General features: G+C 65.0%; 1 protein-coding gene across 1 annotated transcript; it reads right to left on the bottom strand.

Moving 5' to 3' along the window:
* Positions 1-202: 202 nt before the first annotated feature.
* FZR1 (fizzy and cell division cycle 20 related 1) lies at positions 203-21696 on the bottom strand. The gene is given in 16 exon segments (XM_042977767.1): positions 203-406; positions 1737-1789; positions 1792-1828; positions 2400-2504; positions 3017-3250; positions 3372-3556; positions 3641-3743; positions 4252-4286; positions 4289-4316; positions 4888-5071; positions 5429-5511; positions 5991-6118; positions 6205-6268; positions 6353-6478; positions 7773-7895; positions 21481-21696. Coding segments are annotated over 15 exon segments (1476 nt in total). The 5' UTR covers positions 7842-7895; positions 21481-21696; the 3' UTR covers positions 203-364.
* Between the last annotated feature and the right edge of the window lie 3119 nt (positions 21697-24815).

Genomic DNA, 24815 nt, shown 5'->3' with positions numbered 1-24815 from the left:
CCCGACGACGACGACAGGACGACGACGACGACACAGCGATGGACGTGAACAGAAGCAGGCTGGGTCCCAGGAGGCGTCCGTCGTGCTCCGAGCAGAGCGGCCGAACAGATGGTCCCCGCCGGGGCCGCCCAGCGCAGGGAGCGGGAGCCCCTCTCCTGCTGGTGCCCGGCCGTGCCCCCGCCCCAAACACTGGCTGCCAGGGTTCGCAATCAGGCTTTAATGAGAATCTTCGGGGTCTCTCCAGGCCCGACTCCCCGCCCCACCCCGGCTGCTTCCTCCGGGGACCGCGTGCCGGAGAGGGGAGGGTCCGTGAACGCCGAGGAGAGACGGTGCTCTTCCGACCCGGACAGAGAGGCCCGAGGGTTTACCGGATCCTGGTGAAGAGGTTGAGCACTGACACGGACTCCTGCGGGGCACACGGGAGGGACCGCTGAGCCTGCGGCCCCCGGGCTACCTCTCTGGAAGTGCCCGCCGCTCGGCCAGGCCCCCGGGGCTGGGCGCCGGGCGGCACCGGGCTGGGAAGTTCTGCCTGGAGGGGACGTGACGTTCTGGGCCAGAGGAGCCTGCGTGGGCACCTTCCCCGGCACCCCGAGGCGCGTAGGGGGTGGCCAGGCTCTGAGCGCCTCGTGCCACGTGGTGGGGGGGGGCCACAGAGGAGATTCCCAGGGAGATGCTGGCCAACAGAACGAACGGGGCTGGGTGGGGAGGTGGGGAGGTGGGGAGGTGGGGAGGTGGGGAGGTGGGGGGTGGGGAGGTGGGGAGGTGGGGGGTGGGGAGGTGGGTGGGGAGGTGGGGAGGTGGGGGGTGGGGAGGTGGGGGGTGGGGAGGTGGGGGGTGGGGAGGTGGGGAGGTGGGGGGTGGGGAGGTGGGGGGTGGGGAGGTGGGGGGTGGGGAGGTGGGGAGGTGGGGAGGTGGGGGGTGGGGAGGTGGGGAGGTGGGGGGTGGGGAGGTGGGGGGGTGGGGAGGTGGGGGGGTGGGGAGGTGGGGAGGGTGGGGAGGTGGGGGGTGGGGAGGTGGGGGGTGGGGAGGTGGGGGGTGGGGAGGTGGGGGGTGGGGAGGTGGGGGGGGGGGGGGGGGGGGGGTGGGGGGTGGGGAGGTGGGGGGTGGGGAGGTGGGGAGGTGGGGGGTGGGGAGGTGGGGGGTGGGGAGGTGGGGGGGTGGGGAGGTGGGGGGTGGGGAGGTGGGGGGTGGGGAGGTGGGGGGTGGGGGGGTGGGGGGTGGGGAGGGGGGTGGGGAGGTGGGGGGTGGGGGGGGGGGGGGGGGGGGGTGGGGGGGTGGGGGGTGGGGAGGTGGGGAGGTGGGGAGGTGGGGAGGGGGGGGTGGGGAGGTGGGGGGTGGGGGGGGGGGTGGGGGGGTGGGGAGGTGGGGAGGTGGGGAGGTGGGGGGGTGGGGGGTGGGGAGGTGGGGGGGTGGGGGGTGGGGGGAGGTGGGGAGGTGGGGGGTGGGGGGGTGGGGGGTGGGGGGGTGGGGGGGGGGGAGGAGGTGGGGGGGTGGGGAGGTGGGGGGTGGGGAGGTGGGGGGTGGGGAGGTGGGGGGGGGGGTGGGGGGGGTGGGGAGGTGGGGAGGTGGGGAGGTGGGGGGGTGGGGGGTGGGGAGGTGGGGGGTGGGGAGGTGGGGAGGTGGGGGGTGGGGAGGTGGGGAGGTGGGGAGGTGGGGGGTGGGCAGGGGAAGCCCCCAGGACAGGCCGAGGGGACACGCGCAGGGGAAGAGCTGGCACTGATACCGACCCACTTTACCTTTGTCGAACGGGTTTTGCTAAAGACGTTCCAGAACCTCAGGGTTTCATCCCAGCACCAGTGACTATGGCCTCTCCATCAGGGGACATGGCCTGCGGAAGGAGACAGACCCCCATTGTCCCTACGCCCGCAGGCAGCGCTTCGCGGACAGAGCCGGGGTCGGAGCGCTCTCGGGAAAACCCAAGGCAGCCTCCCTCCCGCCCACCACCCGGAGATGCTCTTCTGCGTGACGGGACAAAGAGCATGTTGGTTAAAGCACAAGACGTCTTCTTCCGAAAAGAAAAAAGAAATTGAGCATCTGCAGGAGAGGGGGCCTTTCTGCAAGACCTGACAGAGGGTGGTCTGGTGAAACCCTCAGCGATCACGTGAGTGCCGGGACCCAGATCCGCAGAGAGTTCTTTCCGCGTGTGTCTACAGAGACACCCGGCTGAAGGGAGGGAGGGCAGAGGCGCAGCACAGCAGGTTCCCGCCATCGGTACCACGTGACCTTTGCGGACAGGAGCCCGCCCTGCTGTGCAGTCCTGGAGGCCCCCCGGGCCGTGGAACCCCGACACAGGGCCGCACGCTGCCTCTCAGGGCGCAGGGCAGTGGTTTCTGGGCGGCCACAGCACGTCTCCCAAACCCGGGGGCTGGGGGCCGGGGGGGGGGGGGGGGCAGACTCACCAGGTACAGGACCCTGTACGAGTGCCCGGTCAGCTTTGCCACCTGGGTCAGGGACGGGTACTTCCACACCAGGATCTGGTTCTGCGAGTAGCCGTGCGTGCTCACCTGGGGGGCGGAGAGGGTGCTGTCGGAACTCGGGCCCCCCGCTTCCAAGGCCCGGGGCCCAGACGCGAGGACATCTGAGCCGGCACCTCAGACTCGCCAAGCGAGCGAGGTACAGAGGCCACAGGTGACGAGGTAGAGAGAGCACGGTCACAGCCCCTGCTCCCCGCACTCTGGTCGGTGACTGGACAGAGTGGGACACACGGCGCCTGACAGGCCCGGGAGCCTCTCTGGCGGGCACTGGGTGTGGGGGGTGTGGGCGTCTGGGTCAAGGACGGGCACATCCAGGCACCTCTGGTCTGCACGACGAGGGTGGCGGGGGCCTGGCTGAACCTCAGGACCCCATGGGAGGCCTCGGCGGGGCCAGGGCTCCTGCCTCCCCCACCTCCTGCCCGCACCCCCAGGCTCCTCCGCCCCTGGCTCTTCGCGGAGAGGCTCCGAAGGCCGTCTAGCGACGAGGAGGGAGGCGCACGCGTGTGTCCCCGCAGGCCCTCCCTGGCCGGCCCCGCACTCACCAGCTCGTTGGCGTGCTTGGACCAGGCGAGGTTGCACACCTGGGAGCCCGTGTCGATGCACTGCAGCGGCTGCCCCGTGAGCGTGTTCCAGAAGCGGATGCAGCGATCAGCCGTGCCACCGCCAGACGCCAGCAGCCCGTGCTGGTGTGGGGACCAGGCGATGGCCTTCACGGCCGCCAGGTGCTCCGTGTACTGCTGCACGGGGCTCAGGCTCGAGTGGTTCCAGACCAGCAGCTGCGGGGGGCAGTGGCTGTGAGGCCCCGGAAGCCACCACAGTCCGCCCCCCGGGGGGAAGAACCCGCACGGCCCTCACTCCGTGGTGAGGCCAGGGCTGCGAGGGGCCCGCGGTGCCTACCTTGTTGTCGTTGCCCCCCGAGGCGAGGAGCTGGTGGTCCGTGGACCACTTGAGCCCACACACCTCCTGCCGGTGGCCCTGCAGCCGCCGCTCTGACTGCAGGGGCGGGGTCCGGATGTCCCTCTGCAGGATCATGCGGTCCCGGCTCCCGGACGAGAGCTGGTCAGCGTTCCAGGCCAGCGCCCCTGGAGGCCAGGCAGAGGGCAAGGGAGGCTGAGGCCTCGCCCCGGGAATCACACCTGCCCCCTGGGAAGCGGGCGGCTTCTCACCAACGCGTGCCGTGTGGCCTTCCAGCATGGACAGCTTCTTTCCTGCAGCTGCGTCCCAGATCTGCACAAAGCCCTTGTGCGTGCCAACGGCCACCAGGTTCCCCTAGGACCGAGCACACAGGGGAGGGAGTGGGCATCAGGCCCAGGCACGGGGACCTCTCCCTCTGCGTCCTCACCGCAGGGCCTTGGGGCCGTTTCTTTACAGGTTTCTTTGAAGCAAAAGGACACCCCTCCTTGGAACTTTCTGGGGGAACGGTCACACAAGTGCACCGGTTTGTCAAAATCCAGTAGACACACAGGCTAAACACCTGTGCGTTTCTGCCTGTGGCTGCCGTGCCAGCTGTGGGGGGGGGGGGTGGGGGGGGGGGTGGAGAGGTGTGCAGGGCACCAAGTCTGACCCAGAGTCACCATAACCATCTTTACAGGCTGGGGACAGGCAGGGGTGCAGGTGGAGATTAGACTCCCGGAGACTAGACAAGTGACCTCCAGGCTGGCTGCTGGCTCCTCTGGGTCCCCAAAGCCCCCTCAACACTGGGGAGGGCCCCTGCCAGCAAGACTGGGTCATATCTCCCTGACTCCGCCCGGCTAGGGGATGGGGCCCACGTACTGACCCGTTCAGACCAGCCCACGGAGGTCACCGAGTCCCTTCCACCGAGAGGTCACAGAGCCGGGTCACCTGGGGAAAGGGGAAGCGGTCGGTGAGTGCGGACGCACAGCCACCTGTCTGTGCACCCGTCCACCCTCCCAAGCACCCGTTCGCTGGCTTACGAACACCAGGGCAACGAGGCCGGGGTGCCTGGGACGCTGTGGGCCAGGAGGGGACACACACCGGCACGGGGATAACTGACCACACAGAGATGGGGCGGGCGCTCAAGTCCCCCTCCCCACCTCCCCGGGGCAGGCCACAGGCTGCTGGGAGCAGAGGGGCAGCCCTTTCCCTGAGGGGGCTTCACGTGCCCCTTTGAAACCCGCCCGCGTCTCGTCTCATTCCCGAAAACAGCCTACTGCGAAGAGCAGGCCTCGAACCCCAGCAGCTACTCTGACAGATTGGTGGGGTGGCTGCTGATGACCGCCACCGAGGAAGCGGCCCTCAGGGGGGTCCCCTGGCCGGGCCGGACCCGGGGGCCTCGCCCGGGTCAGCGTGCACGCACAGGGGAGGCCCCGGGGAGGGCAGAGGGGTGCTACCCCGGCCCCGGAGGTCCCCAAAGTCCCCCGAGCCCCCCCCAACCCCCGCGTGCTGGCGCCACCTGGCTGGTGCAGGCGCTCCACAGGTACACGCAGGTCCCCAGCCCCACGCTGAGCACATTGAGGGACGACCAGTCCACCAGGTTCAGGTAGAAGTCGTCCTGCAGCTCTGGCGCGTCCAGGACCTTGAAGGGGATCTTGGAGATCTTGCGGGTGGGTTTCCGTGGCGACCGCAGCAGCTTCTGACTGCAGGGAGAGCCCACCGCGTGGGGTGCCGTTGGCGTGACCTGCGGGCTCCCCCGCGTGCTCTCCTGCCCGTTCTGCCCCTCCTCCTGCCACCCACATGACCCCACAGCTACGGGTGGTGACCGCCGGCCGTCGGGCCGCCCTGAGCTCTGACAGCCCCATCACGCCCTCTGCCCGGCACCTCCTCCGGGGAGCCCTCCTTGACGGCCCTGTCTGGGCCCAACGCCACTGAGCCTGAAGCGCGTCCCCACCGAACCTCCTCTGTACCCCATGTGCAGTTCTAGGACCGAGCTAGGCTCCCAAGCGCCGCCTGGCTGCCCACCTGCCCTGTTGCAGCCCCCACAGGCCTAGACTCACCTCTTGTTGCTAACGGGGGACAAGGAGTAGGGAGACACATCGTTGCCATCGTCGGGGCTGGAGCGCTTGGTGCTGAGGGAATACTGGAGGCAGGGGAGGGGGGACCCCAGCTGAGCAGAGCCTCGGCCGCACAGCCCGGGGACCTCACCCCCGGGGCCCTGGCGCCCCCCCGCGCTGCTGGTGGCCAGGCCGGAGTGCGAGGTGAGTACTCGGGTCGGAGACGTGGCCCGGGCTCCGGGGATCCAGAGAAGCAAAGCGGGCCTCATGCCTGAGGCCTCCCCTGGACGGCGACCGCCCGGTGCCGGCCTCCCCCTGCCCCCCCGGCCGCCAGCCTGCCGGCCCTCCGTCAAGAGACCCGAGCCAGGCTGCCCCCCGCCTCAGGACCGCGCACCTGGCGCCTGCCCCAGCGCTGCCTGTGGAGCAGCGGGAGAGCAAAGCCCCGGTTCGAGGCACGGGGCCCAGCGGCTCCCGGGGTGTGAGCACAGGCCGAGCGCGGGCGGCCGAGCCGGGCAGCCTGCAGGGGGCCTGTGCCGCACGCTGCCAGCAGGGCGAGCGTGCTCACCGTGAACAGGCCCTTCTTCTCAGGCGTGGACGGCTGCAGCCTCCGGTCCTCCGTCTGCGGGTCCTGCACCTTCTCGATGCCGGCTCCCAGCAGCTCGTTCTTCAGCAAGGCGGAGTAGGCCAGGCCATCTGTGGGCGGTGGGCTCTGTCAGGCCTGGGGGAGGGGGCGGGGGGGGGGGGCGGGGCAGGGGGCCAGACGGGGTGTGACCCCTGACCTTTGCCGTTGTCCGAGGTGGCGTCCTTGGCTTTCCGATTTTGGCTGGGAGACTTCTCATTCTCCTGCGGGGGCGACGAGGCGGGGTCAGCTGGAGCCGCCCGCCCGGCCCCCCTCCCCCCCGGCCCTGCCCTCTGGGCGGCCCGCACATTGATCCTGTGGAAATTCACGCTCCAGTTGGCACCGGCTCTCGAGGGGATGAAGCGGTCTCCGTGCTTGCTGGGGGAGGACACGGGAGAGTTGGCGGGCGTCAGGGTTCGCCGCATCTCTGCGACCTGGAATGACGGCAGGGCGGGGCTGGTGCCTGAGAGCCCCCCAGCGCGCGACGCCAAGGCCAGCCTCTCCTCTCAGACCCCGGGCCAGGCCTACCCCGCCTCCTCGCGCGAGGCCTCTGGCCGCCGAACGAGCGGATCGAGCAGCAGAGGTGAAACATTTTGACACGGGAGCCGCGGGGCCGGAACGCTGCCGGCGGGCCTCAGTTTATCCTCCCAGCCGGGGAGGCGACACCCTCGAGAACGGGGCAGCCCGAGAGCACGGGCGCCCGCCACGGGGCTTTGTTCGCTTCTAAGCCACCGCGACGGACCCGACACCTTGCTGCTCCTCGGGCCCCATCTCCGTCAGGCAAGGACGGTCTCCCACAGAAGCACGACTCCCCTCTGGAGCCGGCACATGGACGCGGGGGCCCTGCTCCCAGGAAACCAGCCCAGCCCTCTGAACTGTCCCAGGAGAGTCCTTCTCTCTAAGGGACCTGCTGGGGGCTGGACCACATACATCCCCCCCATTCCCCAGAAGGATGGGTTGAAGTTCTAGCCGTCCCCACCCCCGCACCCGGGATGTGACCTCATTCAACAGCGTCTTTGCAGCTGTGATCCAGTTAAGACGAGGCCACCCCGGGTGGGACGGGCCCCAAATCTACACCTGGTGTCCGAACAGTCAGAGACACAGACCCACACAGAAGCGGGGGACGTGAAGGCGAGGACTGCCGGCCACAGCAGGAGCTGGGGAGGCAGGACTCCTCGACGGGACCCCCAGGACGAGCGTGGCCCCGTGACAGCACGGGAGAAGGCCTCAACTGCCCGGCACAGAGCTGAGAGCGTTGAGAAGAGCGGTGAGCACAGCCCGTGACCCGTCAGGGGCCCACGATGGCGTGGCTGAGAGGGGTGGGGTCCAGGAAAAGAGGCCTCCCCAAGCTCTGCTGAGTTCCGCAGATAAGGACAGGGCCACCTCAAGCTGCCGCCACGGCTCTGCCCGGTCAGGCCGGCCCCACAGGCCTGAGACCCCAGGCCCTTCGGCTCCCTCTCCGGAAACTGGGAGAGCAGCTCACCTGCCCTCGTCCCTGCAGTCAGTCCCGGGCGTGGCCCCGGGGATCAGGGGTGTGGAAGCCGACCGTCCCTGTGGGCCCCAGCAGCAGGAGGCACGCCGGAAGCCCGGGGAGGGGACTCCCTGGCCACCGGGAGGCCCGCGGGAGGACGTGCTTCTCGCCGGCCCGGCACCCAGTGCTCTAGAGGCTGCTCCCCGCCACCCCGGGGCCCGGCCGGCGCCAGTGGGGGCAGGGTGCCCGGTACTCACGCAGGGCATCATGTTCTCGTTCTGAACGACGATCTGCCGGAGGAGGCGCCGCTCGTAGTCCTGGTCCATGGCGACGCGGGGCAGGCACAGCCCGCCGGCCAAGGTCAGCCGGCCCGGGTCAGCCTGGGGCAGGAAGGGCAGGAGAGGTCAGTGCCGGCGGGCAGCAGCCCCCTCCACTGCCCGGTGACCACGGCGAACTCCACAGTGATGGCCGAGGCCTGCCACTTCCTCCCAGGAGCCCGGTGGTGGTGGTGGTGGTGGGGGGGGGGGGGGAGGCACACCCCACAGGCTGTGGAAACCACAGGCGGCTGGGACGGGGAGGACGGCGGCTGCTCTGAGGGACCTTCCGCCAGGACTCCCGGCCTTAGTCCTGCTTAGTGCAAGTGTGTCATCTAAGTCTGGGTCCTGGAGCTTGCCCTCCGGCCACCCTCCTTCCCAAGCACCCACCATGTCGCCTTCCTGCTTCAGACCCTCCGAGGCCACAAGCCACCCTCAGACCATGTCCAACCCCGAGGTGGGGGCTGGGTAAGCGTCAAAGTGGTCCCAGCGAGGATTCCTCCTTGAATGAGGAACCTTCTATATCCTTTTTTCTTTTTTTAAGTTTATTTGTTTTAAGTGAGAGACAGAATGTGCACACACCCACAGGGGGAGGTGGGAGAGGGCAGGGAGAGAGGAGGAGAGGAGGAGAGGGGGAGAGGGGGAGAGGGGGAGAGGGGGAGAGGGGGAGAGGGGGAGAGGGGGAGAGGGGGAGAGGGGGAGAGGGGGAGAGAGGGGGAGAGGGGGAGAGGGGGAGAGAGGGGGAGAGGGGGAGAGGGGGAGAGAGGAGGAGAGGGGGAGAGAGGGGGAGAGGGGGAGAGAGGGGGAGAGGGGGAGAGAGGGGGAGAGGGGGAGAGAGGGGGAGAGGGGGAGAGAGGGGGAGAGGGGCGGGAGAGGGGGAGAGGGGCGGGAGGGGGGGAGAGGGGGAGAGAGGGAAGGGGGGGAGAGGGGAGGAGAGGGGGAGAGGGGGAAAGGGGGAGAGGGGGGGAGGGGGAGAGGGGGAGGGGGGGAGAGGGGGAGGGGGGAGGGGGGGAGGGGGGAGGGGGGGAGGGGGGGAGGGGGGGAGGGGGGAGGGGGGAGGGGGGGAGGGGGGGAGGGGGGGAGGGGGGAGGGGGGGAGGGGGGGGAGGGGGGGAGGGGCGGAGAGGGGGAGAAGGGCGGGAGGGGGGGAGAGGGGGAGAGAGGGAAGGGGGGGAGAGGGGAGGAGAGGGGGAGAGGGGGAGAGGGGGAGAGGGGGAGAGGGGGGAGGGGGGAGGGGGGAGGGGGGGGGGGAGGGGGAGGGGGGGAGGGGAGAGGGGGGAGGGGGAGGGGGGGGGGAGGGGAGAGGGGGGAGGGGGAGGGGGGAGGGGGAGAGGGGGGAGGGGGGGAGGGGGGGAGGGGGGAGGGGGGGAGGGGGGAGGGAGGGAGGGGGGAGAGGGGGAGAGGGGGGAGGGAGGGAGAGGGGGAGAGGGGGGAGGGAGGGAGAGGGGGAGGGGGGGGAGGGAGGGAGAGGGGGGAGGGGGGAGGGGGGGGGAGAGGGGGGGAGAGGGGGGGAGGGAGGGAGAGGGGGAGAGGGGGGGAGGGAGGGAGAGGGGGAGAGGGGGGGAGGGAGGGAGAGGGGGAGAGAATCCCAAACAGGCTCCACCCTATTAGCACGAAGCCTGACGCAGGGCTCGATCTCATGAACTATGAGATCACGGCCTGAGCCTAAATCAAGAGTCAGATGCTTAACTGAGGCCCCCAGACGCCCAGGAAGCCTCTGTCCTAATGCACGAACGGGGCCACAGTCCTCAAGCTGCAGGCACCTGGATGTGCACAGGCGGGATGGGGTTCCACAGCGCAACTCTGCCCGTTCAGAATTTGTACAACTCACACCCTCCTCCCATTGGGCTCAGCCCAGCTCGGAAGGCTTCTCTGAAAAGGAGAAGGGGGGAGACGGAAGAATGTTCTAGAAGCAGAGCACCTGGACGCGGGCAAGGGCGGTGCACTTTCCAGCACAAGGGGGGTGGGGGCGAGTGGCCACCTCTGGGAGAAGGATGTTCCTCACTGCGGGGCTGGACACAGGCCCGCAGCCAGTGGCTGCTTCCAGAAACCGACACGAAACGCTCACCAGTCCTGCCTCCCCCGGGGGCACCGCAGAGCAAATGGGGGGGCCTGAAGCAAGTGTTTCTGGGACACGGCCTGGCAGAGAGGGGGCTCAGAGGGCTGCAGCTCCTCGCGACGCGCCCGCTCCCCCCGCCCCAGACCCCCTATGCGCTCAGGGCCACCGCGAGCTCTCCTGCTCTGTCTGGAGCCCGGGTTCACGACAGATCAAATACCAGAAAGTCGAAGGCTGGCCCAAAATTAAAAGTCTGTGAATCCTGAGGGGTAGCCCTCTGGAGAAGTCAACATTTGCTTTTAAAAAATTGGGGTGAAATACGCTAAGATGTACCACCTAACCATTTCTAAGTGCACAGCCCGGCGGCTTCAAGCACACACAGTCGTGCAGCCCCCCCCCCCCCCCACCGGTCTCCAGAACCTTCCCTCCCCCCAAGCCGGGACTCTGTCCCCAGGAAACACTGACTCCCCCCCGCCCCCACAGGCTCCTCGCCGTCTCTGTCTCACACACACACAGCCACGTAGCCCAGTAATTCCACTTTTCGGTGTGCACCTGGGAGGAATGAAAGCAAACAGACCCGCACCGAAACCAGTCCCCTAAAGCTCCAACTGGCGTTATTCTAGGTTGTTCGTCATCGCCAGGGAGAGAAAGACCCCCGAGTGTCTGTCGACAGGTTGAGTGAACGGATAAACCCGACGCGCCCCACCCGCACACACCAGAATGTGGCCCAGCCTCGGAAAGGAAGGACGCCCTGCCACTGGCCACCACGTGGGCGGACCCGGAGAACACAGGCGCAGGAGGACACGTCCCGTGTGTCCCCGCTCACAGGGGGTCCCTAGAGGAGTGCCGTCCACAGAGACAGAGAGTGGACTAAAGAGAACGTCTGCCCGTTTGAAAAGAGACTCCCGAGGGCAGTGTGAGCTTAGCGTCACCGGGGAGGGAACCAGCCTGGGGGTCCACCACTCGCACCTCTCCAGGCGTGGCCACGCCACGAGGTTCTCTATCTTCGACAGCCCCAGATGGCCTCTCTGACGGGTTCCTGGGCCTGTGGCAGAGACCGTGCACAGCACGGGGCTGAAGGACCAGCACGAGCCCACCGAGTCCTCGACCCTCACCCCGCAATTGCGGGACACAGCCAGCCTGCTGCGGCCCAGGCCCAAAGCCGGACGGACACTCAGCCAGAGCCAAGCCCGCTGGGTGAGACTCAGAGGCACGGGCGCGTGGCCGCTAGTCGCCACGGTGCGCTCCACACCGCGCAGGTTAGCGGGCTTGCACGTTTGATCCCGTGCTCCCCGTGCACGACCCCACGACCCGTGTGTCTGCACCATCGCCTCACGCACGCGAACCTGGGACGGCCGAGCAAGGGGCAGCGGCACTGCAGGCTCACGTGGGGTCACGGGCAGGAGCCCCTGCCCCGAGGCCTGCCTCCCCGTGCCCACCCGCCCCCAGGGTCCTCCCTCCGCTGGGCCCGGAGCTCCTCTCAAGTCCACCGGCCCCATCGTCCCCATGGGGCCAGACGGCGGGCCTCCTGCTTTGTGAGCAAAGTGGGGCTGGTTCCCCCATGCCCTGCCCGCATCTCGGGTAAGCCTGTGGGAGCGGCCACCTCCTTCTTGCCCGTCGGCCCCCTCCCCTGCACGTACCCTGTAGTCCCAGCAGAAGGTCCCCAGACCAGTCTAGCTCCTCTGTCACACAGTCCAGCAGTGATTGATGGCTGTGTCCCTCAAGCCTCCCTCACTTCTCTGGCGGGGGGGGGGGGGGAGGGACCCCTTCCAGCCCACCTCCAAGTCCCCAGGATGAACCCCAAGGTGTGCCCTCGGCACAGTGACCACTCCTGGGGCAGCACGGCCGTACGAGTTTCTGTCCAGGCTGCAGACTCCCATTCAGAGGACAGAGTCCCAAGGGTGAGCTTGGGCCACGTGGGAGCCAGAGCTGAGCCCCAGGAGGCCAGCGTCCACTCTGACCGAGGACCAGCATCCTGGGTGGGGCTTATGGCGGGGAAGAAGGGGCATAAAGAGGAACAGTCACGGCTCCATTCTGGTAAGTTCTGCCATCAGCGGGTACTTTCCCGGAGTCGGGCCAGTCAGCTGTCCTGAGTGAACCGGGGTCACAGAGGCAGCAGACTTCCTTCGGCCACTGTGTGAGGAGTCAACCCTCGAGGGCTCTGACTGGGGCCTTGCTTGCCGCCTGCCAGGCAGCGAGCCCTGGGGGGCACCGGTGAAGGCCACGCTCGGTCCACATGCTCGGTGACCGCCCCTGCCTTGCTCTCCCCGAGCAGGGCTGCTCAGGGCCAGTGGGGCTTTGGGGGAACGAGGGGCCTCACCACGGGGAATGGTCACACTGTGGGCTACAGCAGCCTAAACCTCTCAGCCCGGCCAAGCTTCCAATGGAAACCACGGCCCCCCAGTCACAGACCAAAGTCACCGTGCTGATGTCCCGGTGGGGGGGGGGGTCCCCATGAGGCCAGCAGGGCTGGTCTGTTTCACTGACGGCAGGGCCCAGGCCACAGTTCGGGAGAAACAAAGCGTCTACAAGGGAAGACACCCCACAAACGGTTTTATTTAGGAAGACGACACAGGGACACCAAGGGGCTCTGTCGGTTAAGCACCTGACTCTTGACTTTGGCTCAGGTTGCGGTCCCGGGTTCAGCTCTGTGCTGACAGTGCAGAGCCCGCTGGGATCCTCCTCTCTCTCTGCCTCTGCCCTTGTTCCCTCTCACTCTCAAAAAAAAAAAAAAAAAAAAAAGACACTAGCGGAAAACACACCTGCCACCCACGGGAGACGCTGACGTGAAGGGTGTGAACACAGCCAGGGCTCCTGAGACGCCCACCCTCGCGTGCAGCTGGAAGGCGGCAGGCCCCACGCGGACAGCAGGGCCCCGGCCCACAGCCCCGCACTCCGGGCCACGCAGGCATAGGGAGGAGACAGGCACCCGTGCTCCTTGGCAGGAGCTGAAACCCGACTTCGAAGAAGGCAGTTTGGCAGCTGCTTTCCAAATTTAAAACGCACATCCTTTCTGACGCACTCTCCCTACTTCTAAGAATTCCCCCGGAGGAACTCCGGCTGTGTGTGCAAAACCGCGAACACAAAGGCAAGCGCCGTGTGTGACAGCAAACGGTGAGGCTCGTGTCCCCACCAGGAGAGGCGGCAGGAGGGTCGGCCGGATCCTCCCCCCCCCCCCCCCCGAACGTGACGGCAGCACTGGGCCAAAGAGCTGCTTCTAGAAGGCTGGGGAACACGCTGGCAGCACAGGTCAGCTCTCGGGAGGGGGCCGGGGGTGGGGGACAGAGAGGAAGGAGCCCGGTTTCCCCGGGCGCCTCATGTACTTCTTGGGTTCTGTGTCACGTGAGAGCGGAGGCGGGATGGACGCGGCCGGCGGCCCAGGCGGCGCACTGAGCATTCGGCCGCCCCTGCCCTAGTCTGAGAATTTCCTAATAAGACGTCCGCGGGTGTGGTGTGCGGTGATTCTCCCGCTAACGAGCAGTCGCCGTGCGCAGACCGTGTGCAGACCGTCTGCAGGCCCCCGGCGGCCGGGCTCCCCCACCCAGGCCGAGCCCCAGCCGAGGTGGGAAGGGAGCAGCGAGCCGCCCTGCTGACCGGGCGGGCCGGTGTTGTGTCGGGTGAGGGGGGCCAGAGCCCTCGGCCCCTCGCCGCCACTGTCCCCTCCACAGGGCACCGTCGCCGGGGGACTCGCCCGCCCACCACGCCAGCCCTTCGGAAGGGGGCCGCCTCTTCCACCGCGGCCCCCAGAGCTCACCTTCCGCCACCGCCTCGGACGAGCCTTCAGCCTCCCAGCCTGCTCTTCCGGGACAGAGGCGCCACCCAGCCGCCTCACAGGACAGTGAGGTTCCCGCACAGCTACCCGAGGGTCAGGCATCGCCGACCCTCCCTGAGAGAGGGCCCAGTGGCAGGGCAGGCCGCGCCGAAGGCCGTGGCACCGTCCTGCCGCCTCCGCAGCCCGCCAGCCCGTGGCCTTGCCCGGCCAGCCCTGCGGCCGCGGTGCTCCCACAGTTTCCGCCCACCAGGCACTCAGTCCAGGTGTGACCCAGGGGCCCTCAGACTGGGCAGCGTCTGGGGACACGTCTGTCTGTCGACACGTGTGTCTGTCACGGCGGTCACGACTGGGGTGTTCCTGGCCTCAAGGAGGTGGGGGCTGGGGACGCTGCCCAGTGCCCTCAGTGCCCAGGATGCCCCCGAGGAACGTTCACGGTGCCGGGCCAGGGAGGCTAGCGGATGAGGGACACGACGGGACACACGGGCCAGGCCTGCTGTCAGCAAGGACCGATGACGCAGCTCGAGGCACCCGCGATCACCTCCGAAGCCTCCCCCAGCAGGGGTGCAGCCGTGGAGGGCACCCCAGGAGCAGGGCGTGCAAACGGACGGCCTCTTCTCTGGGCCTGGTACGGCAGGGTCCACGCTGCACCCGCCCCCCCCCCCCCCAACCCGTGCCGAGTTCATGCCGAGCCCCAGGCCCTCGCCAAATTTCACATCCTTCAAAGTCTTGCTCATCTTGAAAAACCAGTCTCTCCCGCACTTAGATGTTGTAAGGCTCTTCAGGAAGCCCCAGGAAAAATGAAACGTTTCGTGACTCAGTGTCTCGAGGGTGACTGTAGCCTGGACGGGGCTACCTATAAAATGGGTTTATACCGGAGGCTCTCCCTGTCACGACGACCAGATGTCCTCCACACCAGCCAGCGTGTCCCGGCACAGTGCTCCTGGGTGCAGCTAACTCCAGCTTCTGGAGGGGAAGCCGGCCAGTTAGGCCAGGCGGCACTGGCTCCCCACACGGGGTACGAGGAAGCAGCCTATGGACGCCCACTCGGCTACGTCCTATGTGGGCGCCACGGGGTCCTAGGTGCACAGGACACTGCTCCCGGCCCTGTGGGATAATGACGGCAGCGGGTCCCGCCTGGGGCCTTCCGCGGGCCAGCACCGCTCGAGGCCTTGTACTTAACTGTGTCCCACGAGCGGTCCCGCCTCCACCTCACAGAGGAGGACCCTGTGGTGGCTGGCGGGCCAGGGCGCTGGGCTCCTACCCGGGCAAGTCCGGCTCTGGTACCTGTGCTCACCCCGCCTGCCCGTGGCTGCTCAGATCACCACGCTCCCCCAGGTGAGGGGGTCCCCAGGCCCAGCACCCGAGCAAGCCAGCCACCTAGGGCTCCAAGGCCTGCTCTGGAGGGGGCATCCTCTCACGCGTGAGTATCTGCTGGTCTGTTCTAGCGGGAACCATCCCCCAAGTAGGGATTTACTGATAAATGGCTGGGGGCTCCCGGGAACGGTCACCAGGGGGCACAACCTCTCACAGGGCCCCTGAAACCTTGAGGAACATGCACCTGTCTGAGAGATATACAGGCGGAGACGGCAGGAGATCTGGAGGGGGGGGCAGGTGCTCCCAGACTACCCAGCTCCCGGTGCTTTCCTCCTGAGAAAGAGGAGAGGCTCCCGTGGGGGGCCTGGGGCCCGGATGTGTTACTCTCAGCTATTCTCCAAGGGACCGGGGAAGTAGCACATGAGAAAGACCCAACTGGAAGAAGGAAGGACTTGTCTGATTTTCTGCTCACGTGGGAGCCTCTGGCTCTGCGGCCCCGGCCTCGGCTCAGGCCAGCTGGGGACCAGCCCTCGAGCCCCCCGCCCCCACCACTACAGGAAACCCAAATACCATATAGCCCTAGAAAGGTACACTGGAAAAAGGGGGGCTTCAGAGAGGGACGCACCTGGCTTTGAGTCCTGGCTTCCACTCTTACTGGCCCAGTAACTTCTGCGAAGCAGCTAGGAGGGTGCCTGACTCAAAGGAGACGCTAGGAGGTGGTGGCTGATCCCACGGGCTCAGCGACAGGTGCACAACACATCCCCCATGTGCCGGCTTCCTGTTCCTCCCTCCGCACTGTGTGTGGGCTGTATGGCACGGGGGGCGGGGGTGGGGGGGGTGCCTGGGCGGCCGCTGCTCCGGTGAGCTCCTGACCGCAGCTGTCGGCCGGGTGGCCAGGTGGGGCCCCTTCTCTTCCCTCACTGAGGCTGCAGGTAAGGAGAACGGGTCTTCCTCCAAGAGGAGGGAAGACTGTCGTCAGTAAAAAGAAATGGGGCTACGTGGAGGCAGGAGGGCTGGCCGTGGCCTTCAGACATGGCCCAGAACGCAGGCTCTCGCACTCCCAATAGCTGATGCACAGAACGGGCCCTTTGAAGAGAGAGCTCCCACCCCGTGGGGGGAACACGATGGGCTAGGGGTCCCTCACGTCTCATGACACCAAAGACAAAGCCCAGAGGAGCCGGAATCAAAAAGGGCTGAGCCCGGGGCGCCTGGGGGGCTCAGTCGGTTGGGCGTCTGACTTTGGCTCAGGTCATGATCTCACTGCTTGTGGGTTCGAGCCCCGCACTGGGCTCTGTGCCGACAGCTCAGAGCCTGGAGCCCGCTTCGGATTCTGTGTCTCCCCCTCTCTGCTTCTCCCCTGTTCACACTTTGTCTGTCTCCCTCTCTCTCAAAAATAAATACACGTTAAAAAAAAAAAATTAAAAAAAAAAAAAAGGGCTGAGCCTAACACATACGACAGGGAAGCAACGAGCCTCCCCTTTGGGGGCTGACGTGAATCACCACCAGAGGCAAGTTCTTTCTGGGGAGGCCTGGAGGCGGGGGCCCCCGAAGAACACATCCCAGCACCCATGCGTGTATCCGTTCTCTCAGCTAAACCTTACTCCCCGCTCTGTGTAGGCAGACCCTGGGGCTGACCAAGGAGTCCCGCCCTCCGGGGGCTGACGGCCTAGAGGACATGGCCTTTGGACCGGAGGCTCTCCCCTCTGACCCTGTGGAAACGGCCACACCGTCGGCACCCCGGGTGAGCCCTGCTGCTCTAAGCCTCAGAAGTGCCCAAGGTGAAGCCTCTCGTCTACCCCCTCTGGGCACTGGGGTCGGCAGCAGCCCAGAGGATGCAAACCCCACGTGAGGGAGGGACAACTTGGCAACAGCAGCAGGCGATCTACGATCATTTACACGACTGAAACTGCGGTTTACGTCACAGGGCCAGATCTCAAGGCTGGATCAGGCCTTAAAGGGGTTCAGATGAGCCCCTCACAACTGCATCTGCTTGCATGCCTGCAGGGACAGGGAGCTCACCCCCTCACAGGCGGCCTTGAGCAGCAGAAAGTGCTCAATATGTCTCACCAGGGACCCCACCTATGGGTCCTAGGTGGGGGCAGAAGGAAGACCTAAACCTACTACATTTAGGGCAGGGACCGCCAACCCCAGCTGCTGGCACCGCAGACGCTGGGACCAGGCATGTTCTGGTGGGGGGGGGGGTACGTTATGGGCACTGCAGGGGGCTGAGCAGCCTCCCCGGGCCCACCCACTTAATGCCAGAACACCCCCAGCGTGACAACCACAAACATGCCCGGACGTTGCCCCCAGTGGAGAACCCCCGGCTTGGGGGAATCTGTAGAGGGAAGAGTGGCTTCCCTCAGGCTCAGGAGAGCAGCGCTGACCTTTCTCCTGCCGTGCGGCCTTGGATAAGCGGTAGGCACAGGCACAGACTCTGCCTCCGAGCGGCGGTCTGCCCCTTCCCTTGCTCCCTCCATCACCGCCGCCCCCCACCCCCGGCCTCTCCTTATCTCTATCATAGGACGCCGTGCAAATACAGCCTGACGCCTCCTGCACAAATCGGTGGTTTCTGGGCCCGATCTACTCCGGGAAGGAGCACGTGCAAAAAAAGGGCAGGAGGATCGGGAGGGGTCTGTGCACAGAGGTCTGGGGAGGCCAGGTGTAAGGAGAGCGCTGGGGGGCAGGAAGAGGGAAAGCGAAGGCCCAAAGAACAGTCTCCTGGGCCCGCGGTGGGGAGGTGGGGAAGGCCAGGGAAGAGGGAGTCACAGGATGAGACGAGCCTTCATGGACCGCAGGTAGTGTCGTGTGGAGGAGGGGGGCCCCGGGGGACCCGACAGCGCCTGCCCAGTCCGGGTGGGGAAGCAGGGGGTCCCGAGAGGATGGGGGAACAGGCACGAGGGGCCCCACGTGAGGCTGGGGGAGGGAACGGTCAGAGGAAAGCGTGACCTCCTCGGGGCTAACTCGCCCCAGGTGCCGGCAGGACCCCCAGGGGACGGTGACTGGCGCTGGCCCCATGGGGCTGGAGCTCAGGAGCCAGCCTCGGGGTCCAGCAATGCGCGAGGACAGGGGGTCAACTGTGCCCAGCAAGAACGCACGCAGACAGCACAGCGGGATCTCAGTTTGCATCGAAAGCAACGGCCACGAGAACCTGTGCTCAGCTGTCTGTAGCAGCTCTGACCGGAACAGGTAAAAGGTGGAAACGGCCCAAGCGTCCGCCAACCGGCGAGTGGACAAACGTACCGTGTCCAGCCAACACACAGGAACGTCACTTGGCCTCGAGCAGGAGCGAGAGTCGCCCGGCCCCGCCGCCCCGCGGACGGACCCCGAACGCACGACGCTCAGCGAGGGAACCAGACACGAGAGGCCACGCGGGGTGTGAGTCCGCGGGTGCCAGGGGCTGCAAAGGGCATGGGACTGACGACTGACGGGAAGGGGGCTTGTCTGGACTGGTGAGAATGTTCCAGAATCCATCTGGTGATGGGTACACAAGCCGAAAACCACTCAATTGCACAGTTTAAATCAGTAACTCACACGGAGAGGGAACCGTATCTGAATAGATCTGTCACCAACAAAGGTCGAGCAAACAAGTAACGGAAAGGAGGCTGCTCCCTGAAGGGAAGGCATAGGAAGCCAGGGGACAGCGGAGTCCACTTTTCGGGGGGAGGGAGGGTGCATGTGTCAGGCACGGCGCTCGAGGACTGGATGGCACGGGGCCGGCGGCACGTCCCGTGTGCTCCTGCCCCGGTATCAGGTGAGGACGCCACAGGAGGAGAAAGAGGTCACCTGCCAAGGACACGAGGATGCGCAGCTGTTGGGGACACAAGTGTCCCTTCCAGAAGGGCTCTGGTCGTGGGCGGAGCCTGTGGAGTCCCAGCGTCAACGTGCGTCTGGCCACCGAAGGAAGGTGCTGCCGCACGCGCCCGGCTCCAAACCACCCGCGTCCGCGGCCTCTCCCTGTGCACCAAATCTCGGGCAGGTGCAGCAAGAGGTGGCCCGCGTGGTGACAGTGGACGTGACAAGGGGGAGGCCACCGCGGCCTGTGGTGGGTCAGAAACCGGACGGCAGGAAGACGCCGGGCCGAAGAGGGGCGGCCACGTAGTCCCTTCCTGGCTCTGCGGGACACCGGCCCCGGTGCCAGCTCCCGGAACGGGCCAAACGCACCCTTCCCTCGGTCCATCAGTCCCTCCCGCCCTCCAGCACCCAGTTGAGCCAGCGTTCTCACGCTCCAGCCTCACGGGGGGCACCGCGCAGGCTCTGGGGACAGAGTCCCTGCCCTCACAGGGCTCACGGTCCCCCCTCGACACTGCTGATGTTTGGGGCCATGCTGAGCACTGGGTGGTGGGGTGGGGCAGCAGCTTCGCTGACCCCACCCACTGGATGCCAGGAGCACCCCCAGATCACTGAACCCAATCAGCGCCTGTCCCGATCACCACAGATGTCCCCAGACGGCGGCACCCAGGTCTCCAGAGGACAATTACAAGGGTACTGCGATCCTGCTGGTTCCTAAAACACCAAGTCCCTTGATGCGGACACCCGACTCAAGTCTCCAGGCTCGCCCCTCAAACAGAATGATTTTGGATCCTCACCCCATTCAGTGCTACCCCGAAAAAGGTCCCCACAACCAACACTCCTGGGGATCCCCAAACCCAGAGGTCCCTGGTATCCAGACCCCAGCAGACCAGAGGCCCCAACAAGTAACAGCGGCGGGACATTTCCTGCTGAAACAGAGGACCCGATGTGAAAATCCAGGCCGACCGGCTTCTGAAGACTCATCGCTTTTCCATCTGCTTCCAGGCGCTTCTCCCCTAGCCCGAAACAGCCGCCACCACCGGCGAGGGCACGGGAGTCGGAGATTTCCCCGGGGGAACAGTCCCAGGGGGCAAAGGGGCAGCACAGCTACCTCCCTGGACACTGCCCTCCACCCAGCGAGGCAGCTGTCCCTCGAACCATGAGCTGTCCCAAGACCAGAGCCCTTGTTTTCGGGGGGGGGGGGGGGGGGGGGAGCCCATATCCTCGTTCGCTCGGCCAAGCGCCATGCGGCCGGCACACCTGCTTACACTCTGAGGTTCGCAAGGCACGCGGTCGGGTTCGGCTCACACAGAAGGCGCCCCCGGCACCAGGGGCCAAGACGGCCCACGAGAAACCCTGCACGATGAACAGGCTAGGATGCGAGCTGGGGGGCAGTGCGCCACTCGGGGGGACGGGCCCCAGAGGCTCTCGGCAGCTTCTGGTGTGCAAATCCCCCACCTCCTCCGGGAGAGACCACCCAACCCCCTACGTTTCAAACACCCTCTCACGTGTCCCCAATTTGGGGTAAGAGGCACAGCTGGGTATGTTGTGACGGACTGTTTTTCTTCGGGCAAATCATCCTCATGCAAAGCGTGGTAAGAAGCTGGGGGGGTGGGGGGGATTGGTGCAGCCTCACCAGCAAGAGGCCTGAGGTCATCACTCTGCCGACTGGAGCGAAGGGTGGGAGGGGGACCAGTTCCCAGCCTGACAGGCGCCTGAAAGAGGGGACGATCTCGTGGGGGCAAGAACAGGTGAAAATCTAAACGGGTCCAGGCTGCAGAGCGGAGGGTCTCAGGCTTTGGGCTGGGGGCGGGCCCAGCCAGTGCAGGACCAGCGGGCACCGGTCGGCAGTCTCTAGCGGGGGGAAACGCTCTGATGGGGAGACACATTCCACACTCGGGGGCTCCGGGGTGGCGGGGCTTGGGCTTACAGGAAGAGGCAGGATGTGCCGGGGTCGGGGCGTAGCTGGGCTCAGATTTTGGTGGGGTCAGGGCCCAGATGGAGAGCTTGACTCCCGCTGGATGGGGGCTGGGAGGGCCGGGGGCAAGGGGACACTTGTGCATTGAAGGAGCCGGGCCTGAGAGCTTGTGTGCCAGAACCGAGAGGGAGGGGAGCGGCGAGCACGACGGGGAGCCCAGACCACAGGGTCTCCGCACCTCCGTCTACTCGCTTCACGGTCCACACGGCTCGGATTGTATTCTACTGGGATGGGGGGAGGGGGCCCGGTTCGGGCCGGGGTGAGTCGTGACAGCGATGGGGGCAGCCGAAATCTGGGCAGGGCCTGAGCTGGGACGGTCCGGGTTTGGAGGAAGCGGGTTTGACAGGCCAGAGGTGATCAATGGCTATTTTCGAGGGTGAACGCCCGGCTTAAGGAGACAGAGCTCGACCCCCGTTTATAGGCGGACCCCGGACGCCGGCTGCGGGGGGGCAGGTCTCGGGTCGCAGGTGGCTCGGGCTGGGGCGCTCACGCAGGGCCGGATCTGGGGGTGAAGACGGGAGCGAGATGCTGAGGTCACCGCGGGCCTAGCTGGGCACTGGGGGGCGGCGTTCAGGAGGTCTGGCCGGCTCCTGGAGGGGGCCCCGAGCGCGGGGGCCGCAACCCCGGCCGCCGGCGCGGTGTCGGGGGCCCCCGGGTAGGCCCGCGCCGCCGTCGGGCCCCGCCCGGCTCGGGGGTCGCGGCTCGGGCCCGGGGGGCGGGTCCTCAGACCCCGGCCGCCTCACCTGGCTCGCTCCGGTCCCCCGTTGGCTCCGCCGACCCCGCCTCTCCCGGCGCAGCGCCGCGCCGGCCTCTGCCGCCCGCAGCTCCACTGGTCCGGCCGCGGCCGCCGCTGTCGGGACCCCGGGCTCCGCGCTCCTTAATATGGCGGCGGTCGCTGTTCCGCGGCCTCCCGGAGCCCTCCTCCGCCGCGCGCGCTCCCGTGGCCGGCCACGCCCCCGCGCCGGCGCGCTGCGTACCGCCGCCACGCCCCGCCACGCCCCCGCGCGCCCGGGCCTCGCGCCCGGGCCGCGCCACGCCCCTCCTACCCCGCGCAGCTGCGCCTGCGCGCCTCGGGCATCTCGGGAGGACGTGACGTAACCCGTGATTCGAATCAATACAGGAAGCGGGGCGCCACGCGTTGCCACGGGCGACCGGAGCCGCCGGGGGCGCCCGCGACCCCGCTGACCCGCTGAGCCAGTTGCGAGGGAACTGCGGGAATGGCTCTGCCTAGTTCAGGACGTGGTTCTTAGCAGGAGACAGTCGCAGGCGCGGGCACTCAAGGGCGGCCCCACAGCCCGGGAAGCAGTCGCCCTGCGTGATAAGCGCAGAGGGGACTCGGCAACAGGTGCATGACACCCACTGCCTGCCTGCGGGAAGACGTTCCGTTCGTTCAGTATCCAACATTTATTGCGCTCCTACAGAGTGCTCTCCAGTCAGAAAAACCTCTGCCCCCGACATGGGCAAAGGGTGCAGGCAGACCTTCAACAAAGAAAAGAGGTGAATGGCCCAGAGGCTCATGAAAAGATGCTTACCATCAGGAGTCATCAGGGAAATGCAAATCAAAACCACTTCACGGGGGAAGGGAAGGGAAGGGAAGGGAAGGGACCACTTCACTCCTACTAGGATGGCTATGAAAAAGAAAACAAAGGTAAAACGTAACAAGTGTTCGTGCAGACGTGGAGCAGGGGAACCCTCCTGAACGGCTGGCTGGTGGGCCGTAAAATGGGGCAGCCCCTGGGGAAAACAGCCTGGCAGCTCCTGAAAAAGTTACACGTGGAATTACGATATGACCCAGCGATGCCACTCATAGGTATCGACCCAGGAGAATTGAAGACGTGTGCCCATAAAAACGTGTACAGGGATGTTCGTGGTATTATACGTAATAACCAGAAAATAGAACAACCCAACTGTCTATAACGGATGATCGGGTAGACAAATGTGGTGTATCTACATCGTGACATGTTGTTTGTGGGTAAAAAGGAGCGAAGCACTGATACACGCTCCCAGGTGGTAGCGCGATGCTCAGTGACAGCAGCTACACATAAAAGGCCCTTGTACCATAGTATTCTATTTATATGAAATGCCCACAATGTCCAGGCAAGTCCATAGAGACAAAGTAAATTGGCGGTTGCCAAGGAGCTGGGGGGAAGGAAGGCATAGGGAGTGACTGCTAGGAATTGTCTTGCTGGGGTGATGGGATGTTCTAAAATTGATGTGATTGATGGTTGCACAGCTCTGAATATACTGAAATCCAATGAATCGTACGCTTTGGGTGAGCAAATTTTATAGTACGTGAGTTGTATCTCAATAAAGCTGTTATAAAAAAATTCCTGTCTGTCAGGGCACCTGGGTGGCTAGGTTGGCTAAGCGTCTGACTCGCTTTGGGCTCAGGTCATGATCTCACAGTTCGTGAGCTCGAGCCCCACTTTGGGCTCTGCTTTGATAGTGCAGAACCTGCTTGGGATCTTCTCTCTCCCTCTCTCTCTGCCCCTCCCCTGCTTGCTTGCTCTCTCTGAAAATAAATAAATAAACTTAAGAAAATGACTCAGTACTCACCAAATTCATCTATAAATTTAAAAAAAAATGAAACTTCTCTGCCTGGAGCTGAAGTATGGAGAATAATAAAACAAGGAAAGAGAGAATGAAGGGTTAGAGTCCCCAACGCAGCGATCAGGGACATGTGGGCAAAGATTTGGGGGGGAAAATACCATAATACAGGATTTCTATTCATTCATTCGGCAGGAAGTTATACATGTCACACAATAATGGGTTTCAGTGAGCTCTGCAAACATCATAGGTTCCAGAGCAGCGTCATCTGATAGAAATATAACATGAGCCACGTAAGTAATTTTAAATTATCTAGTAGCCGCATTAGAGAAAGACAAAGAGGGGCGCTCGGGTGGCTCAGTCGGTTAAGTATCCAACTCTTGATGTCAGCTCGGGCCTCGATCTGAGGGTCGTAAGTTCAAGCCCCGCATTAGGCTCTGCACTGGGCATAAAGCCTACGTAAATAAATAAAAGTTAAACAAACAAAAGAAACCAGTGTAGTTAATTTCAATATATTTTATTAACTTCATATGTCCAAAATATTTACATTTCAACATTTAATCAAAATCAACAATTATCAATGAGATATCTCATACTCCTTTTCTCATATTAAGTCTTAAAATCCAGCGGGTGAACACTTACGGCCCATCTCAGTTTGGGTGCTAATTTTCACTGGAAATTCTGGATCTCTGTATTTAAAGTTGACAGGGGGAAAAAACAGATCCACAGGCCCCAGGGATTCCCAGCATGCTTAAAACTTTTCCAATAACTGAATCGAATGTCAGCTTTTCCCATTTCCATTTAAATTACTTACATTTTAAAATTAAAAATTCAGGGGCGCCTGGGTGGCTCAGTCGGTTAAGCGTCCGACTTCGGCTCAGGTCACGATCTCACGGTCCGTGGGTTTGAGCCCCGCGTCGGGCTCTGGGCCGACGGCTCAGAGCCTGGAGCCTGCTTCCGAGTCTGTGTCTCCCTCTCTCTCTGCCCCTCCCCCGTTCATGCTCTGTCTCGCTCTGTCTCAAAAATAAACGTTAAAGAAAAAATTAAAAAAAAAATAAATAAAATCAAATTAAAAATTCAGTTCTGGGGGCACCTGGGTGGCTGAATCGGTTGAACATCTGACTCTTGGTCTCGGCTCAGGTCGTGATCTCACAGTTCATGAGTTCAAGCCCTATGTTGGGCTCTGTGCTGACAGGGGATGGTCAGAGAGAGAGGGAGACACAGAATCCGAATGAAACAGGCTCCAGGCTCTGAGCGGTCAGCACAGAGCCCGACGCGGGGCTCGAACCCACAGACCGTGAGATCGTGACCTGAGCCGAAGTTGGATGCTCAAGCGACTGAGCCACCCAGGCGCCCCAGACAAAGAACCTTCTTGAGTATCTGCCCCTCTGGGCTGGGGCTGATAATCATTCCTGGGGCCCACTCCCAGATTCAATAACCGTGTCTACGAGTTTCTGTTCCTCACCCCAAACCAACACTATCAACATTCCAGCTAAAACGTGCCCTGCAGAGCTCAGTGGAACAATCCAGA

The sequence above is a fragment of the Panthera tigris genome, chromosome A2, assembly GCF_018350195.1.
Source record: "Panthera tigris isolate Pti1 chromosome A2, P.tigris_Pti1_mat1.1, whole genome shotgun sequence".
NCBI lineage: Eukaryota > Metazoa > Chordata > Mammalia > Carnivora > Felidae > Panthera > Panthera tigris.
The sequence above is the reverse complement of the archived record's forward strand: the minus strand, read 5'-3'. Positions and strand labels throughout refer to the sequence as shown.